Here is a 20,927-nt window from a genome sequence, read left to right as displayed (position 1 = left end):
TGTCATCTAACAAAATGTCAAGTAAAAAACACATTTCATACTTTATTAAAATAAATTTTATATATTTTATTTTATTATTATTAATATACGTAACAATAAAATTAATAATCTATATTTTCAAATATTGAATAATTAAATTAGTTTACGTATACATTGTTACTTTAATAAAATCGTTCATGAGCTTAAATAATTTTTCAAAGTTATCATATATTTTTGAATAAATAAGAGTAAACCTATATAAGTGGGTTCCTCCCTTCAAAGATTACGATCGATTGTTAAAATACTTGAATAAAAAATCTTAGTCCAAGCATAACTAATTAAAGATAACTAAAACTTATAATAATATGATAATACCCGCAATGTAAATATAAATAAAAATATGTTCTTAATGTTGACTTGAGTGAAAAGTATTTTCTTTTTTTATCAAAATTGAATTTGGCTAAAACTACAACTTATGGAGGAAAAACTACCATTGTATCATTTACGAGGGAATTTTTAAAGTTGAACTATAAAGTCTATATGAAATGAACTTAGATCAACAGAAAAAATCAAAATTCTTTAGGAATAATATTCAACTTAAAGTTCCTGTACTAACATGCAATGTATTCCATTGTTGGCTTTTATCATCATTGTTATTTCCATCAATTTATTTTCACAAATCCTTGATATCCTTTTGGAGAAGTAATCTGAGATAATTTCACAATGAAACACAATTAACAGAAAATACTGTGTGCAAGTATTGCGGGGAGTCATACTTCTTCGAATTCATATCCTATTCCAAGCATAAGATGTGGTTATTCTAAGGATGGTCAAACAGAACATATGGTCAGCGTCTACTTTCTTTATCGTAATCTTTTTGCAAGGGTGCTTGCTTTACTTTCAATGCTGTAGATCACTATGTACCTATCATTAAACTCAAAACACCAATCAGAATTGCAATGGCATATCTTAACTCAGAATAAGGATCCGAACACGCTATTAAAATAGTCGCTTATGGAGTAGGACTAAATAATAAGAAGTGCTAGGTAAAAATTCAACTATCTTTTAGACAGAAAGTTGAACATAAAACTTTGGAACATTAAAGTCAGTATCTCGAGAACTAAGTTATATTCACATACATATATTCTAGCAGAGGAAATGTTGTTTGAAATATCTGCCCTCACTAGAATCCATTATAAAATGAGCGATTTCCGAGCTTGGAAAATCTGAATTATAATTACAATTATAATCCTGCTATATAAAAATCCTTAGAGTGCTATAGACAACCCAGTTTGCAGTTTCACTTGCAAACTTATCACGATCTCTGGGATTTGACTTATAAGAGCATATATCAAACTTTTCTCTGAGACAATTGTGGATACTGTGGATACACAGTGACTTATCTTACTTTGATCTTTTGAAAAAATTGTTTCATTTAAGAGAATAGTTTTCGCTCGCTGTAAAAACTAACATTATTTGGGAGTATTAATGTGATACAGATTATATTACTAGTGATTTCTCGATAAGTGAAGTGAAAAAATATCTAACTTTATCAGTCATCTAAAAGTTTTTTTTTCTTTCAACATCCATCGTGGTGCCATGATATCTATAGATAGAAATGATAAATATACTCGTATGAATGCATTAGAATACAAGTCTCTCCATAGTTAAAAAAAATGTGTAAAGTAGTTTTTATTTATTACCTTGCAGTTTTCCTTCGGGCACACAAATTTCGTATGTGGGTTTGTCCAGACTAGCAGTTGTGATACACGAACCTATGTTAATCTTAGCTGTCCATACTAGGTGCGCAATGACATGTTACGAAATGTTTCAGTAATAAAATGGAGACACAACGAATTAGTTGTGTGATTACTGCGCCATCAGTGTAAAAATCAACAAAAACCTAAAATAAGGTATACTAAAGTATTTTTAAAAATATATTCTTAATTAAATAACATAAAGAGGTTTTCGAACAGAAGTCAAACAACAACAAAAATTTATTTTTTAAATTATTTTAATTAATTGAATTTTTGGCTGACCATACAGCTGTTTCGAGTATTGTCAAATACCCTTCATCAGTGGTCTTGGAAATAATTCTTATATTTAATTATTCGTAAATAATTATTTTTGAGACTGCAAGTACCAGGAATTGAACTCGGGTCCTGCCAAATATGAAGCTCAGAATCAGCGCACCTTAATTAATTAAATAACACCTTAATTAAATAACATAATAAATTTTAAAATGTCAATAAAATCTTTTGACAAAAACTTGTCACTGTCGTTGTGGTTTCTTGTGTTAATGCTATTGCGCATTTTTACTCTTTTGTGGCTGGGGAGCTTATTTCTGCCCCATACTAAGCTTTAACTATACTGGAACTCATTTCGTTTATTTATCGTTTAACTGATGACGGACCGTAAGTTAGCATATCTTTCTGTGGGTCCTGAGGTGGACTTGAGGCTTGTTAGGGCGGAATAATGAATAATTTTAGGGCTCTGTCCTTGATATATATTTTCTGTTTTTCTTATATACCATGGGATCTTAAATAGTCTTCTTATAGCCAGATTTTGAGCTATCTGTAATTGCTTTATGGCAGTATTTGAGGCTTTGCTGTATGTGACTGTACAGTAGTGCTGGCCTAATTATTTGAGCATATAGTAACTCTCTATTTTTGTGGTTGAAGTGATTATTATTGAACATCGGCTTTGGAAGATGTAGAGTTTTAGAATAGCTATTCCGTTTGCATTTCATGTGTTTATACCAATTGAGCCATTTTCAAATGTGACCTCCAGATATTTTATGCTTTCCGTGTCACTAACGCTCACTCTTGGAGAATCTATTTCTCTCCCACCTTAATACAAATTCATTATTTATTGATTAACAAAAAAAAAATTATTTAATTTAAAAAAAAAATGCTCTGAATTAAAAACAAATTTTTGTAAACTAAAGATAGAGCCCTGAAATTATTTTCAAAAACTGACAGACTTACCAACACCGCGTTATCGAATCTCGGAATGGTTACAGGCTCCTCGGGGAGGTATGCAGCTCTGAGGTCAATTATTGCGTAGTCTGATGAAGCGATAAACAATAACCCAGTCAAGGCGTAAAGAGGGGTTTTGAAGATACTTCGCTGTTAATAAATAGTAAAAGTGCTTAAGTGCACTGGCTCAAATAGCTTCAATATAATAATAAATTTAAGCGTCATGTAATATTTTTATTACCATTATTATTACGAAAACTTCAACAACTTCAAAACTTAATATACAGTTGATATCAATAAATTTAGTTTCCAGTTATCTGTTCTTAAAACGTAGTCTATTTTTTTTCTTCCAATGTTTTTCCATTACTGCTACATTGAACATTAACCTATTAGTTTACAGGCCTTCTCTGTATTTATTATCTAAATTTTTGCTAGGAACCATTTGTTAACCGAAATGTTATTTTTTCTTATTGCTTTGTTTTGTTTCGGTTGTTCTACAAAATGAGCAATAAAAATAGACAGCCTATTTTTCAGAAATCAATTTTAAAATCACTACTATTTTAAACTTGCAAATATGAAATTTCATTTAAGCTAACACAATTCTTATACTCTATATGGAAGATATTAAGAAAACATATGTTAAGGGATAATACAAAAGTTTACATACTTTTCAAATAAAAATTTTAAATTTCAGAACTAATATAACTAAATGAGCTATATAGGAGAAGTTAAGTTTATATATCTAATGTTGAGCCTTTTCCGAGTTAGTGCATCTTTGGGGGGTTTCTACAAAGTCCCACCCATTTTACTGCACACAGACCCATGCACGCCATTTGTAATACAAAAAATTTTAAATTTTGTGGAAAAAATTGTGTACCAATTTACAAAATATTAGTGATCCAGGAGTCGTCATATAAAAACAAGTGAAATGCATTTTTTTTTAAATAAGCGTTTATTAAATACAACTACTCAACTCGAATGGAAGTGCCAAATTAGCCTGAAAAATATGAAAAGAAAACAACCAGTCAATTTGCCAGTCCATTGCCACTTTTGGACTGGCAAACATTGATACTGCTTAGTTGATAAATGATAAATTGATCACTTCTGCATCTTCAACAGTTTCATTTATTCTCTATTTTCCATCAGCTGTTCATTTCTTATTACACCACCTATAAAATAATTCCTTCTTTCTACTAATTAAAAAAAAATTATTTTAAGCTGAATAACATCCTAGTGCTCGACAGACTTGCGAAAGGCTGAAAGGTGGTGATTTTGACATTAGTGATAAAGGACGTTATGGTCAGCATTATTTAATAAAGACCCTGTTCAAACAGAAATAGAACTCGCAGAATATTTAAATGTAACTCAAGCGTTTACATATCGTGGTCAAACGTTAATATGCAATTAAAATGATTCAAGAAGAAGGAAAATGGGTTCCACATAAACTACATAAACTACTACTATGATAGCCCGAGAGGTAAAATCATGAACCCTACAAACTGCAAAAGAAAACATTGATGAAAGTAAAGTAATATTGTGCATATGTTGGTTTCAGAAAGAAGTAGTGTACTATGATTTACTTAATCCGAAAAAAACTGTTACTGCTAAAGGTGAGATAGACTAAAGCCAATTGGAAGACTTAAACCATACATTGAACAAAAATATCCGATTTCGGCCAATAAACAATGCAAAGAAATTTTACTGCACGACTATGCTCAAGTCCATGTCGCAACACAAGTAGAAACACTTTCAAAGCATTGTTCCGATTAATATAAAGCGCTCTATAAGACCGATTGTTCAGAAACGATGTCTCGATGGATTGATCGTATCAACAGACCACCATTTTTTTTCCACGGAATCCATAAATTTCCAGAAAGTAAAGTAAAGTAAATTGAAGAAAGTACATATGTGGTACATCTAAGTTTATTGGATTTTCCCATGGCTTTTAAGATAAAAACGGAGTCAAGTGTATTACTTATATAAGAGTTGTTTCTTAGCTTCTGCATAATGTTCAGGTGTCACACTTTATTAAATGTTTAAGTGTGGTTTTGTTGCGGAACATTTCCAGCTATATGAAACACTCTATGTACCTGCTCAATCGTAGTATGTCATGTCAAAATTTTAATATATTTTATCAAGTTATAAATGGGTTAAATATAGTGAAGTTATCAGTTCCACTCAACATACTTTATGATATATAAACAATTTAATTAATAATAGGTAATATTCGATAATCAAATAACTACTTAAAACTGTGACTGTGATTATGTGAAATTAGATCTAAATATCAGTAAAACAGATATATATATATATATATATATATATAGGTATAATGTCTGGTGATTGAGCAAGTGCATAATTTAGTGTTAGATTCTGTTATGGATTATTTTAAAAAACTTCCAATATGCAATTTCTCAAATATTTTTGATATGACTGGCTTACCTGAAGGTAAGGTCATATCTTGTGTAATGTTACAATGATTTCTGAGGCCTGAAATATGTATAATACATAGAGTGCGCAAACAATTTCGCTAAAAATGCATAAAACGGCAAATAACTTAAGAATAGGCGGTTCACGCCCATTGTTTGCTTAAGGCTATATTGTTATGTACATAATTAATATATATAGTCTAATAAGGGTAACATGTTTTTTAAACAGTAATAAACGATTTTTAATAAAAATTTTGTATGGCAGATGGGTGTTGCAGTGAGCGAATTATTATAAAAAAGTTAGGCCATACGGCATACATAACATAGCGTATATAGATATTTAAGGCATCAAATTTTTACTCTCTACTTATCACAGTTTTTGACTGAACTAAGAAAATTCAGAGGAGTTTCGGTAGGCTGATTGGGTTTAAATTAAATTAAATTTAATTTAGATTTAGAAAAATTCCATTTCAATATTTCTAGTGGTTCAAAAAATACAAAATTTTAATCGGCTAATTTCTGTTTTGGCACACTGTGCGACATCAGTTGCTAAAGTTCTTGTTGCTTTCCATATAAAGCAGTTTGTCGTTTAAACTGCTTTATGCCCAAAAGTCTTTTATTGCTTTATTATATATATTTTTAACTGCTGATTTTTGGTAAATAGCCATTTTTTAAGATATCTATTATCTTTAATCATTTCTTTGATTTATATCGGGACATTGCTTATCTTGCGCGTTGATTTCATTTCGGGAATTGAAGATCACTACCCCGACTAAATAAAAATTAAGATATTTTTTATTTCTTTATCGATGTTGAAACTACTGCTTAGTGTACTTTAGAAATAAGCAACTCGGTAATGAATTTTCTTAATTTGTGAATTTATTGTGTAATATTGATGGCACCTCTATATTCTCTAACTCTGTTAATCGTCAGTTTTATTAGGAAAAGATCTAATGATAAAATCTAAGCAGACCTTATTGTACCATAATATTATACACCCCATTAGATGCACATAACTCCCATATATCTGCATATATGTTATAAAAATGACCTAAATTGATTCATTTTATGAATAAGTAAATTCCTATAAGACGAACTCTCCCTATTACTATTTACTACCTCCACTCGGTATGCTTGCAGTTATAGTCTCTACAAGACATTAATCTTAGAGATTTAAATAAATTATTTAAATCATTATTTTGTATACCTATTACAGTTTAGAGCAAGATATACTGAAGACGTTGTAAACATACCAGTCCATATGCTCTACTCGACTATATTTGTACCCTAAATGCTGTGCATTCTGTGATATTCTTTAACAGTTTGCTGTATGTTATAAGATCGCTAAATGAGTTCGAAAATTATAGCGCTTTAATATTTAATTTTTTGAGAACTTTCGAAAATTTTTGTTGATCTAATTTTTTTGAAAATGTATACTAATCTTTTCACTTTTCATATATTCACTTTTCATATACCAGCCAGAAGCATTTATAAATGCGAGAGTCTGGTCAATGCTAATACTGGAGATATTGCTAAGTATATTAAAGCAAGGGACCCCTAAAAACCCCTAAAAAGCCTAGTTGTGGCCAAACCTAGACATATACACAACAGGACTTCTGGTGTTCTTTTTTCGACAGTTGGTAGACATGCGTTGCAGGAGACACGACAGCACAGGCCAAGTCTAGCTCCATGCTGTCCTATGGTCCATTACTCTGTAAAGACAGTTATCAACCTAGATACCTATGATTGCGTCTGTGTATCAAGCCAGATGTAAAGACAGATATCGATCTAGATACCTGTGATTGCTTCTGTGTATCAAGCCAGAGGTTCTGCTTTTGGAATAGATTGGCCATGTACATCTTGATCAGACGGCCTAAAATGACGTGAAGAAAAACAATCAAAAATTGTTCAATTAGTTATAAGCAAAAGTGCGATACAAAGCAATAGGCGTCTCTTTGCCGATAGAGTCAGTTATAAACCATACATGAAATTCATTTGCATTTATTTTAATAAACATGCCATAGGAATAAATAAACTGATCTGTCACTAATTGATACTAGCCAAAGCCACATAGTGGTTTCTTGATGCACACTAGAGATAAAAATATCTGAAAATATCTTTCAATTAACTAATCTAATAATGCTTTGAAATAAAAATGAATTTATACTTTTTTTCAAAATATGATTTTAATTGTAATTTGCGCATAAAAAACCTCCTTACAGTTAAAGCTAATAAATATATACGCATTTATTGCGTGCTTCTTTAACCGAAATTTAACAATAATTATTCAAACTCCAGAAGCTGTATTTCTTCCTCATCAAATACAGCTTTCTTCACCGATTTGTTGAATTTATAGCCATTTGGATTTAGCAAATCTTTGGAGTAAATAGAAAATTTTGAGTCAACACTTAAGCGGGATTTATAGATACGTGCACTAAATTTGTGCTTTCTCTGCTTTTTCTTGATAACAACATCATCCTTTCTCATAGACGTACTTTTCTTTTCTTCGCCACATTGTGAGCTAATTGGACTTTCATTTTGCATGCTAAAAAAAATCATATCAGCTGTGTTTTCTTTATTTCTTACACCTTTCGAAAATTCGTCTAGTAATTCTATTAACCTCTTCGAATTACGATTCACTGCTTTTACATCTTGTGGAATAGTTTTTGATTGATCCATGCAAACATTTGGATATTGCAATTCACTGCATGGCGAGTCTAGTACTTTTTGATCTGGTTCATTAGCACATGCCATACCTTCAGACTTTTTACTATTCTTTTCTTTTTTATCATTTTTTAATTTATTCTTAGAATTTGCCAAATTCTTGATTCGTTTGCCTCTGACCTTTTGCTTAGTAGCAGTTCTAACATTATAATTAGCAACTTTGCCTTTAAAATGTTTTTTCGGAGTCGTTAATTTACGCAACATTCCCTTAGTCTCAGATGTATTTGAATTTGTAAAATCAGTCATTTTATTTTGAGAAGTCGCAGGATTTTGTTCAGTTGTAGCAAAAAGATGTGCACATTTATACATTAATTTCAATTGATCATTATTTAAGTCATGTTCATAATTCTCTTTGCTATATAATACACGTTCAAACAATTTTTGCAACAATATATTTTCCTCTAAATGTTTTTCAGAATTAATCTTCATTGAGTTTTTATTAGCCATTGAAATTTCCAATATTTCGTTAAGTATAACTATTTCGTCATCAGTCAAGGCACTATTCAAGTCATTACAATCAACAAATTTTTTCAACTCTTCATAACTCTGAGCACATTCAACAAGTGGACAATTTTCATCAGAATCATCCAACTTAATTTTCTCAAAGTCAAGTTTTTCTAAAAATTCTATATCTGCCAGCACTATATCATTTGGTAAATTTGATTCATCAACATTGAAAGTAATTTCATCATCATTGTAACCATCATCCTTGCTAAAACGATTTATTGATCTGGAAAAATCATCAAAGAACATTTTATTATCATGCATAGTCGAATGATATTCAAATAAATCACTGCATTCATTCCTTTCGTTGACATTTTGAACAGTTTTAATTGAAATAGGGTTGATATATTCTACCAAAGTACCACCTGCCGTAACAATGGCTTTTGATATGGTTGTGTCGTTCTCTTTCGATAAAGAAATATCTTCCACATTTTGTATTGTACCCGCTACATTGGCATTTCTTTTTGGGCCGTAGTCGCGATAATACGTTATTTTCGAGTCTGTGTTTTGCGGTTCCAAGTATTTGGAATATTTGAGCATTAAGCGTTCAACTTCAGCCTTTCGTGCAGTTTCTTCACTTTTTTTTCTGTCCAACAATTCCAAAAAATTTTTAAATGAATTAACCACACTATACACAGTTTCATCTAGATTTTCGCATTTAGAGCCATGTGGAACTTCTTCTTCGTCACTTTCTTCTATTGTTTTCAATTGTGGATAAATTTCACGTTTTACATCACTTTCGTGGCAACTTTCATAATCAATGGTTAAGTAATCAACACCATTTATATTTCCCGATACATCATTTGAACCTGAACTCCGAATGCCTATATTGGAATTTTTGTACTTTATGTACATCTCTTTGGCAATATTTTCTGCAAAAACATGCAAATTGCTTATTGGTTTATCTGAGGTCTTTGAATTCATTTCATTTATTGAATTAGCTGGAGTCGTTTGACAAGAATCCTCTTGTAATACCGTATCATTTGTACTTATTTGAGATCCAATATTATTAAATAAATTTTCACAAAATATTTTCATATAATATTTATTTATTTCTTGAGATAGTTCTCTTCGTTTATCATTGTCTTTAAAAAAGTTCCTTTGTACGTCATTGATTTTCTTTAAACAATCTTTGTCAGTTTCTAAAGTATGTATTTCACTCAACAATTTACTTTCTTCATCATTATAATCAATCAAAGTAAGTACTGTACCAATAGAGTTATCTGTAGAGTTAACATATTCTAGATCATTTTCAAGAACTACTTTATTTTGCTGCAAACTTTCAATTTCACTATTCGTAATTTCATGGATTTCCTTTAAATCGGATAATTCTTTATCATTATTTTTCACACAGCCCATTTTATTTTCATTACATTCATTATTTGCACGTCTTTTAATATTGTGGTATACTCTTTCCCAACACGGAGCTTTAAGCACCCACTCCTTTTGTGAGTTTTCAGAAATACTAGTATGACTACAAGTATTTTCATCATCTGAAAAACTCAAATAGGGTTCCTCTTTTTCAGCAAAGTCAAGTGGAACTATACTCAATTCGTTAAGATTTTCACACTGATCTACTTGAAATTGCGCACTAATATCTGCATCTGATATTACTTCAGATTCTAAAAATGATAAAATTTAAATCAGTTTTTTAATCTTTTTTATTTTTTTAAAAATTATTATTAATTAAAAATATGTTATCTATATTACAACGAATAATACGACTAGCAGTAAGTTTTTCATAGAATTTAGACAATGCTTTAAACATTAATTTCATATAATAAATTTTGTTAGAGGATATATTTATTCATTAAATAAGAATAGTGGATTATTTTCATAAAAAACAAAAGTATTCTTTATTTTTATTCTTTATAGAAATATATACCACTATTGATTTTCACTTACCATCTGAAGATGTTTCGTCATTGCTGAAGGAGTTATGTGAAGTGTCCAAAATTACAGGATCTGGAGAAAAAGAAAACATTCACATTTTTTATATTGTATATATTTACACACATAATTATGTCTAGACATGGTAATTGCTTTCAAAATCATATGAAAATCAAAATCAAAAAATAGCCAAAACACAGTGCGTTTAGTAAGACTTTACATAAAAAACTCTACATCTGCAAGATGGTTCCCTCGAATACTAGGTGGATTGATAAATACTTAGCCTAAGTAAGAAAATCATTTCTTTTCGGAAAATGATTTTTATGCTTCAATAAAGTCAATTTTTAGCTCGACATACTGACCAGTTATCCGACAATCTTTTAACATTTGGATACCTTTTAAATAATATGATTTATCAAGTCCTCCAAAACATACCTTAGTTTCCTATTCTACTACATTTGGAAACAGGTAATAGCGAGGAAGCAATTCGTACCGTAATTCGTATAATTTTCCCATGATTTTCATTAGCGTGTGATCGGGTTCGTTAACGTGCGAAAAAAAATTTTTTTTCTTCAACAAAGGTGGTCGTTTTTTCTAGATTCTTGATGTGATTGAATGAAGATCGACTATTCAATCAATCGATCCAATAATATGCAATAGTAATCTGATGTTATTATTTTTCTTTTCTCCTTTTTTCAAATAGTCTATGACAATTATTTCACTTGAATCCCAAAATACGGAAGCCAAAACTTTTCCAACCGATTGTTGAGTTCGTGGTCACTACTATAATTATTATTTTGTAGTGAGTGTAATGTTGTTTTCAGTAATAGTCGGTCGGTATACTAATCTTTCAAGAACTATATGTCAAATCTTTTCCTACGATCCAAACTGCTGATATTCAGTGTTAATAGGTTATGTAGTATTTTGTTGGTTAGCTCTGTAAAATTCTTACGTGTTCTATTTAAGGATCTTTTTTTACTATTTTCAAGTTTTTTAACAAGGCATGTAACCCCTGCATTGCTATTTTGTGCTTGAGTTCTCAATTACTACACAAATTACACCATTGACCGAAAACATGTTGCAAATGATAAATAGTTTAAAGTCCTTTTCATTTAATAAAAAGGACACACAACCATTCCTTACGATTTCATTTGGTGTTTGTTATTTATATTTATTTATATTTATTTAGTATATAGTATAATATTTACATATACGTACATATTTAATATACCTTACCACAGTCAAAGCACTCGTTTTTGAAATGGAAATACCGCTTCAAAAAACAATTCTTTCGTAATGTAGATATTTGAGAATCTACAGCAAGCCTAAAATTTATTATTTCATTTATTGAAAGTACTTATATGCATATTCAAATGTTAAATCAGTATTAAAATAATAAATAAATTAATAAATAAAGCCAATTGACTAAAGTATTTGTATAAAACAAATATAACCCCACAATTAATCTTTATCATGGACTATCTGCCCTGCTTTAAATATTATTTCATTAATTATTTCAACATCAAAATCCTTTATCATATTAAAACAAAGAAGTGTGGTTATTACATTTACCAAACAAGGCAAGAAAAATTACTATTCAATCAGGCCAATGTAGAAGCTATTCAACTACTGGATATTACCAATGAACTTAAAGGGCTAAAGCGAACAAAATCTCATGAGTTAATATGGATAATGTTATATTATAAATTATTTTAATGAGAGCCGAACACTGATTCAGTAAAACCGCACAAGTGTCATTTAATATCTATTAAGTACACTTCAACAATAGTTGATTTAACACATAGTTAAGATTTTACAATAGTTAAATATATATTGAAATTGTGAGATATTCTTGAACACTCTTGTGACACTTCTAACGACGAATGTATGTTTATAATTCTACTGTCATTAATATTCCCTACCGAAAAAATTATAAAGTTTTTTCATATTTAGTTGACATACGAATACATACCATTTCCGAGCATTTTCACGTTCAAGTAGGTAGACCGGATACATGTCCAAATACGTAAGATTGTTCTAAATATATAAATAATGGACTGTGTGGAAACTTTTCACTTATAATATATTTTATTATAAAATTATCTTACGCATTCCAATATAATTGTAGTACGGTATTGAGATAATATGGAAGCAATAGAATTTTTATTAAAATTCAGAGTGCGTAACTTTGGAATTTTCCCCAAAACCTATTTATAAAAAAATTCAAATTAATGTACACTTAAATAAATTTTAAAATAATTAATTCCTTCCTTTATAACTGGCAGATGAGCTATACGGTTGTTGTTCAGATTTAAATCTGTTAGTTGCAAGCAGGTTTCCAGTTCCCTAACTGAATCAGCATTCCAAAGATAATTGTATGACAAATCTAATTTTGTTAAAACAGGCAAAATATCTGACCCAATATTCTCAATTTTCTCGATTCGATTGGAAGACAGATTCAGAGTATGCAGATTTTTAAGACCATTTAGATTTTCAATACGGCTTATAAGATTAAACTGTAAATATAGGTGACTTAAATTGGTTTGATTTTCAAGACCACCAATTTGTGTTATGGCATTGCGATGTAACCACAAATATTTCAATTGAACATATTCTTCTAGACATTCAATCTTTTCAAATCCTGAAAAAGTCTGTTTTCTGTCTATATTTATTTAATAAAAGATAAACAAACCTTCATTACATAAATACAAAACCGGATTTATTGCTTTGGCTTTTAATAAATTATATTTCTTGCAAATCTCATCCAATCGTTCATTTGTCATACGTGAGACATCCAAAAGCATCAAATTGTCATCACTTGAAGCATCACATGAATACTTTAATCGTTTCATTTCTTAAAAAAAAAAATATCAACATATAATTACTAAACGCGATTATATTATATATACATAATATATATGTTATATATTATATATATTATATATATTATATATTATTTTCTACAATATATTATTCATCATACTTGTAATATGTTTTCAAATTTTTTGAATACTGACCCACTAAATGATGACCCACCCTTAAAAAAATTTTAGGACAATAACATTCCCTTCGCTTTAACATTACGGAAATAAAAGTAGATGGTCATTTGTAGCTTTATTCAAATACAATATAATTTTCAAACATCTACATTCTCATAGTAAGATTTTTTGTGTATTAATCATAGCAATAATAATGCACAAATCTGCATTCTTCAACAAAACTTCCAAACTCATCAATACCACAATAACAAAGTGCTTATTCAAAAACAACTATCAAATCTCTTTTTCATTAAATTCTGGACTTAACTAGATGGGCGCTCGCTGTAATATCATATAACATTGTGTAAAGAGACAATAGTGCACTGCGACCTATGAGCACTATTGCCCTTTTTCTGAGAAGACGATTCTGAATTAAAGATATTGACAAACTTAAAAATATCTCGCAGACACCATTCGCTTCAATAAAAATCGAATAGTAATACTGAGTACTGAATAGTAATACAAATAAGATAGGCTACATTACGTTTTAAAAATCATCACATATGATAAAAAAAAAATAAAAGTGTACGTACATGTGGAAGAGATGGCGACCCTCCCCTCATCACTAATATAAACATTTGTTGCAAAAATATTTGTGCATGCAGAGTATATAAATCTTCCAGTTAATCAAAAACACCTATGTAAAATCAAAATATTATTATTAAATAATAATAATTAATAATAATAATTAATAATAATAATAATTATTATTAAATATTATTATTAATTAAAATATTACAAAAGACAATATATTATAAAAATACAAGAATTCCAGTATCTACACATCATGTTTTCAATACAATTAAATACAATTAAAGGCCTCATAATTAGACCGACTAATACATATCATATAAATCGAACGTTTTTTATGTCAAAGTATCTAACAACCGTTTTTCACATGCGACAGTGAGATATAGATAAGATTTCAGACTAAGATTTACTGTATATGATATTATGAAACTCTAATATAATGCCTTTAAAGTTCGCTATAATACTAAAAAGATATAACTATCCAACTCTGAATTCCATCGTGTTTTTGGCCAGTTGAAATTAAGACACAACACCTTTAAAATTCGGAGCAACATCGATCAGAGGCAACCTTCTAACTACAAAACCAGTTCAATTGTGGCAGCACAACTAACCAAGAGCGAGAAATAGTTATACTCAGTGACCATGTACTGTGAAAAGAAGTGGGCATGCGAGGGAAACTTTGACCTACCCCAGGTTCTGTTTGCTTGTATTGATAATGATACTCGTATGTAATATCCCATAATAACATACTTTTCGCAAATTTTTTTGTTAGAAGGTGCTTTCAAGTATATTATTTATATCAATTTAAATCAGAATAAATTATACATAATCGATCTGATTTGATTATCAAACTACACAATGGGACGATTTTACAAAGGACTCTAAATATATTACTGTAAAAAATTAATAAATGAGAATATTATTATTAATATTGCTAATAAAGAAGATAATAACCTTTAAATTTAAAGTCGAGTTCTTTAAACTCGACAAATTAAATTATGACTTACTTTAAATTTAACAAACTTTTGAAAAACTTTTTGTAAATATATTGATATGTTTTGCGACACACGTAATTGACAGAGAAATATATATTAACCAAACTATATCTAGATTTATAGAAAAATTAACTAATAATACATAGCATACTATGTATGCATAGTATGTTGCAACATTACGTGGCAACGCCAGAACAAAATCAATTATACTTTATATATCTGACAAGTTTTAAACGATAACTGTAAAAGTTTCGCCTTCATCAGATGTTTAGTTAGCTTTTTGCAAATAATTGAGAGTCCACTTATTTCATTGGTGAGTTTTTACAAAATGGGAAAAACTGAACATCGTTTAGTAATAAAATTCCTCCATTTGAAAGTAATAAACAATGATTCAATCAAATTTGAAATGAATTCTATTTACGACAACCCTATACCATCGTTAACGGAAACGTGGTCGTACCAGTATTTTTGCTGAATAGCGTCCGGATCATCTAAATGAGGTCACCACTGAAAAAAAACGTTGAAAATCATCCCCGATGTTGTGTTGGATAATCCAAAAATTAAACTGCGTAAAAGATGATTGAATATTTTACATAAATATTTGGGTATGAAAAATAGGTGCTCACAGTTGACCAATTGACTTCGTCATTCAAAAAATTTTTTGGAAATGTGAACTTCGACTAGTGACAGTTCATGAAATGATGAAACATTAATCCATTACTTCACACCTGAGGGTAAAAAACACAACAAGCCATTGCATGGCTAGAGCCCGGGAGTAGTGCTCCCAAACGACCACGAACTTAACAATCGGCTGCAAAAGTTTTGGATTCCGTATTTTGGGATTGAAGTGGAATAATTTTCATAGACAATTTTATAAAAAAAGAACCAACAACATCATATAACTATTGCATGTTATTGGATCGATTGGATGAAGATCGATTCAATCAAGAAGAAAAATCATAATTGTTGAAGAAAAAAATTTGTTTTTTCACGATAACGCACCCGCTTACACGTTAATGAAAACCAATGCAAAATTAAACGAATTACGGTACATATTACTTCCTCACCCACCCTATTCTCCAGATTTAACCCCCAGTGACTATTTTCTGTTTCAAAATTTGAAAAGAAAAAGATAAAGACTTGCGTCAACGGATGATTCGTATTATTTAAAAGGTATCCAAATGTTAAAAGATTGTCGGATGCTTTTCATTGTGTCGAGCTAAAAATGCACTATATAAAAGCATAAAATATAATTCTCTAAAAAAAAACGTTTTTTACTTAGGCCAAGTATTTATCAATCCACATAATGAAATATAAAATTTTCATTTTCCTTATATATTTGAGACATCCTAAAACTACAATATAATAATAATCATAATTTCAACCAACTCTAAAAATCGTATTATTCAGTGTATGTACCTCGTTTTGAATTTATTCTCTGGTAAGCTCACTTTAGTTAATCTTTTTTTAGAATATAGGATCATGTAAATATAAAATCAATAACGAAACCATCAGGCCTATAACGGCACTGATTGCAGTTCTGAACGCCCATTAATGGAGCATACATTTGTATAGTTATATTTTGTAATTTATTCAAATATCTTAATCCCCTTATTAAAAAAGTACAGCCTAAATTTCCATAGGTATACCTATTTATTACAATCCCTAAAAACAAATTTCTTAGAAATTTGTCTTTCATAATTTCAGTACTTATTTGAATGTATAAGATCATTCAGAAACAGTTCGCCGCAAAAAATCCCGCAAAGTAATACCTAAGTATAATTCTTGAGGCAAACTAATAACTTATGATAAAATTTACCATATCGCTACTAACTACAAAACATTCTCATAGTAAAATGTCAATTACTTGACAGTATTCCTCGTAGTATTATTTGTTTCATCAGAACTGAACATGTCTTTTGATGATGCGCAAAGAAAGTAGAAGAAATATCTCCATTCTTTAAAGATCTTATTAAAATGGTGAGTTGAGTCGGACAATTTACCATGTAGACTTGAGGAGGTAGACTAAATTTTTGCTACATAACAAATCTACCTAAGCAGGGACACAGTAATGGTGGAAGTCGATGTGTGGACCACGAAACTAATGCGAATTTAATATATTAGAAACGTACTCCTACAATTACGAAATAATCAATAGATTCTTACATTGAAGGATTAGTAGATAGCAAGCTAACCTTGACACCAGCGAACAGTGAATAACAAATTTTTTGACTGTTAAGCAAAAATTCCCTCTCTTCCGACCTTTACTTAAAAACCATCATGTACAATTTTAATCCTGAAGGCGTAGTAATTGCAATCTTTATTCTAATTTTTTCCATCATTACGTATACATAACCGAAAAGCAAAAAGCGTTTACTTGATGTGAATAGTAAATAGTATTTTGTTTATTAATGTGAACAAATTGACTGAGGTAGAATTACTTAGTCCAAGACCGCACTGGAATTCACGCTTACTTGTAAGGCAGCTGCAAAATAAATCACACTCAGCTATATTATAATAGACTTGTTGACCCCACGTACTTCCTAAATAGTGGTGACATTATCTAGATAGAGGCATATTTCTTAAGAAAGATCGAAACGTTTGAATTTATATATCCTTAAATCATTATCCTTATAATTTTTATTGTAGACGCCAATGTTGATTGTCATACTCCGAAGCTGCTCATTAGCTGGTTTTATGTTATTGATGTCATACTCTATATACACACATACTTTTATCCTTGGGATGGAATTTATTGTATGATACATTATTTCATTTGTCCTTGTTGCGCGGTAGAAATTTAATTCCGTCTGTCAATCCTATTGGTTGGTCTTTAATTATTACTCTATGGAATCAATCGAAATGCTCACTGTAAAAATATTATTGCAAAACACAAAAAAGAATACTTATGACAGTTGTTGAAAATATGCTACTGTAAATGCAATTTGCCTTTAAATTTATGGACTGTTAACATAATATATTAAGTGTGGAACTGTGACTAAAGAGTTACATTTGCACTTATTTGGTAAAAGGCCGGATAATAATTGCATTCTGAAGTAGCTTACAGTGATTTTTAGCGTACTACAAAGAATAGTTAATTGACAACGGTCATGGGTTCAAATATGTATGTTATAAGACAAGTAATCGTGGCAAAAAGCAAAATAAAAAAAAATTATCTTTCATAAGATCTTCACTTGTCCATCCCTTTCTTTCCCATTTCAGTTAGCGCAACTATTTCATTCCCCATTCCCCATCAGTGAGAAAGTGTCATTAAAATAGTATCATTGTACTAGACGGAACTAATAATCTCGTTAACCTAATCAAAATTTATTACGCAACCGCAAAAGTTTCAAATACTATTAACACTACTTAAGTAATACGTTACGATAATATTAATAATATTATATACATATATTCGCTGCAGTTACAATTGCAGCAGACAGATCCAATTACTCCTTATTTATTGTCAAATTGCAGTATGTGGCATGTATAATATAAATTTGAAATGTCTAGAAGTAGTGGGCAACAATCATTAGAACAGCTGTTCAAAGACTAGACTGTGAAGAAGTACTGAACTTAGCCAGAATATGTCATAAAATGCAAAATTTCATACTCTAAAGCTGCGAAAATCTAAATAGTAACGAAAGTCACACCATTTATTTCAACCGTTAATTCGAAAATTCCTGGAACGAGAATTGCTCATGGGACTTATTAGCACTTGTTAAGAAATTTCAAGCTCTACACCTAGGACTTTCGTGTTTTACGCTAAGAGTGATGAAACTTCAAGATGAGTGATAAACTAATATTATGACAATAAATAAAAACACATAACAAGTAATTAGAGAAATAATTCTGCTCATTTTTCAATTATTTTATTAATATTGAAACAAAATTTTATACACGAAGTTCTCTCTACATAAGATCAAACATAGATGGACTATTCACCAATCAAAGTACACAATTGTAACAGTTCCGGTTTAAAATTATTCTGGGCAAGTTGTGATTTCTATAGTAAATTTTTCTGAGCTCATTTTAAAGTGCTGCGGTGTAGAACTAACTACAAGTCGAATCTCTGCTTTCATATCGTTTTCATTATTAGATTCTCTCTAAATGTTTATTTCAGTTGTCATATTTTAAGTAACAATAGATGCTTTCTTCTTTTTCTTATAATTCCTGCCCATCAATAGTTTTCGTGTTAGTTTTATTACCACATACTGCTTTAATTGTGAATAGATAATTTTAGATTGCTTCTGTACTTCATTATATGGTATATGTATATTACACGCCATTTTAGAATAGGTATCCCATACACAATCACAATCATTTCAACAGTTTCGTCTTTATATCCAATTTCTCTTCCAAAAAGTCCTCAAGGAATTGAAGTAAAAACGTTTTCTTTTTGCCTCTAACAAAATACAATGTTGAAGTTCTTCCCTTACGATCACTTCAAATGACATATTACCAATTTAAATTATTCGCTTTGTATTCTTGGCATTTTGCATGATTATCATAAATACCTGTAATACTTTCTATTCACTCAATGTATATAAAATGTTCATTAAACTGATTTAAGGTCCGCCTCATTTTCGATATCATTTATAAGATCTATTGAAGTTATAACCTTGCCTCTTGAATATTTACTTTTACATTTAGAAAATCCTATTTTTCCCTCTACTATCAACTTTACTAGTTTCTTCAAAACTTAATAAGTAATAACTTCTTAAAAATAAATTAAATTTTTTTAAATATTACACATTCCAAAATTACTGTCTTTCGATATTGTGGTAACATGGATACAATGGGATTGCCGCGCAACACTAAAACCCGCAGTGCTGGCATTTTAGAAAAGATCTTATAAAAAAGAACAAAACTTAAAAGAGAATTCCTAAATCAAATCATTATTTACATTTAAAATAATCAGAAAAAACGATTAGTATCGAAATTTTTCTTAAAATCAAGATTTAAAATCACAAATTAAAATAAAGCATTTTACACAACAAGAGAAAATTGTATAACATATTAATATGTCTAATGCATTTCTATATTTCTATCTCCTTAACACCCAGTAATATTAAATCTTAAATTAAGTTTTTTTACCTTAATAGCTAATAGATCATCAATACGATTGTCACTTAAATCCAATACTGAGAGATATAGACAGCTTTCTAATTCCCTTAAGGACTCAGCATCCTGTAGGTAATTTGATGCCAAATATAACGTATTTAGAACAGGTAATATTTCTGAGCCAATATTTTCAATTTTTCGTATATGATTCGATGTTAGATTTAGAGTATCTAGAAGTTTACAATTTTCCAGATTTTCAATTTGTTTAATGAGATTTGAGTGTAAAAATAAACTTCGTAGTTTTGTTTGATTCTGAAGACCTTCAATTTTACTTATTGCATTATTTTCGAGCCAAAGACATTTCAACTCGGTGTATTCCTCCAATTCTTCAATGAACTGTATTCCTATTAATAAAAATATAATAGATTTTTAATCTTTTACGGAAATGTGTGAATTACCTTGATAATGCAAATAGAGGACATCATTCAAAGCAGGTGTTTGATAAAGTTTATGTTTTCTGCAAAGCTCACGAAGCAGTGGTTTCGCAATGCGATTTAATCGAGTAACTTCGCGCTTCAACTCTGTTTCTCCTTCTGCACTTGAAGAAGGAGATTCCATAATTCTATTCGATATATTCAAATCCCGTTTCAATAAAGTAAATACAAAAATACAAAACTGTACTGTAAGTACAAAACACAGATGTCCTTTAATTTAAAAAAAAATTGTCTGCCATTCCTATTGGCTGGTCATACATAAATTTGTTATGAACTGACGTCGGAACGCTTAATCATTTAT

General features: G+C 29.8%; 2 protein-coding genes across 4 annotated transcripts; both read right to left on the bottom strand.

The window, feature by feature from the left end:
- Positions 1–7,590: 7,590 nt before the first annotated feature.
- LOC119689582 (dynein assembly factor 1, axonemal homolog) lies at positions 7,591–15,139 on the bottom strand. 3 transcript variants are annotated; one of them, XM_038104445.1, is made up of 9 exons: positions 15,081–15,129; positions 14,076–14,179; positions 13,197–13,358; positions 12,775–13,145; positions 12,613–12,711; positions 12,477–12,541; positions 11,741–11,829; positions 10,520–10,579; positions 7,591–10,236 (listed from the first exon to the last, which is right to left on the bottom strand). In XM_038104445.1, the coding sequence occupies exons 3-9, from the start codon at positions 13,354–13,356 to the stop codon at positions 7,670–7,672; spliced, it is 3,411 nt and encodes a 1,136-aa protein (XP_037960373.1). In that variant the 5' UTR covers positions 13,357–13,358; positions 14,076–14,179; positions 15,081–15,129; the 3' UTR covers positions 7,591–7,669. The 3 variants fall into 3 exon arrangements, with proteins under 3 accessions (XP_037960373.1, XP_037960374.1, XP_037960376.1); XM_038104446.1 differs by lacking the exon at positions 14,076–14,179 and having other exon boundaries at positions 15,081–15,139; XM_038104448.1 differs by lacking the exon at positions 14,076–14,179 and having other exon boundaries at positions 15,028–15,107.
- A 4,660-nt stretch (positions 15,140–19,799) lies between these two features.
- On the bottom strand, positions 19,800–20,797 carry LOC119688668 (dynein assembly factor 1, axonemal homolog). The gene is made up of 3 exons (XM_038103338.1): positions 20,591–20,797; positions 20,166–20,536; positions 19,800–19,919 (listed from the first exon to the last, which is right to left on the bottom strand). Exons 1-3 carry the CDS (start codon positions 20,748–20,750, stop codon positions 19,800–19,802), a joined length of 651 nt encoding a protein of 216 aa, XP_037959266.1. The 5' UTR covers positions 20,751–20,797.
- Between the last annotated feature and the right edge of the window lie 130 nt (positions 20,798–20,927).

This window comes from Teleopsis dalmanni, chromosome X, assembly GCF_002237135.1.
Source record: "Teleopsis dalmanni isolate 2A chromosome X, ASM223713v2, whole genome shotgun sequence".
NCBI lineage: Eukaryota > Metazoa > Arthropoda > Insecta > Diptera > Diopsidae > Teleopsis > Teleopsis dalmanni.
Note: the sequence above shows the minus strand (reverse complement) of the source record. Positions and strands in the feature narration are given on the sequence as shown.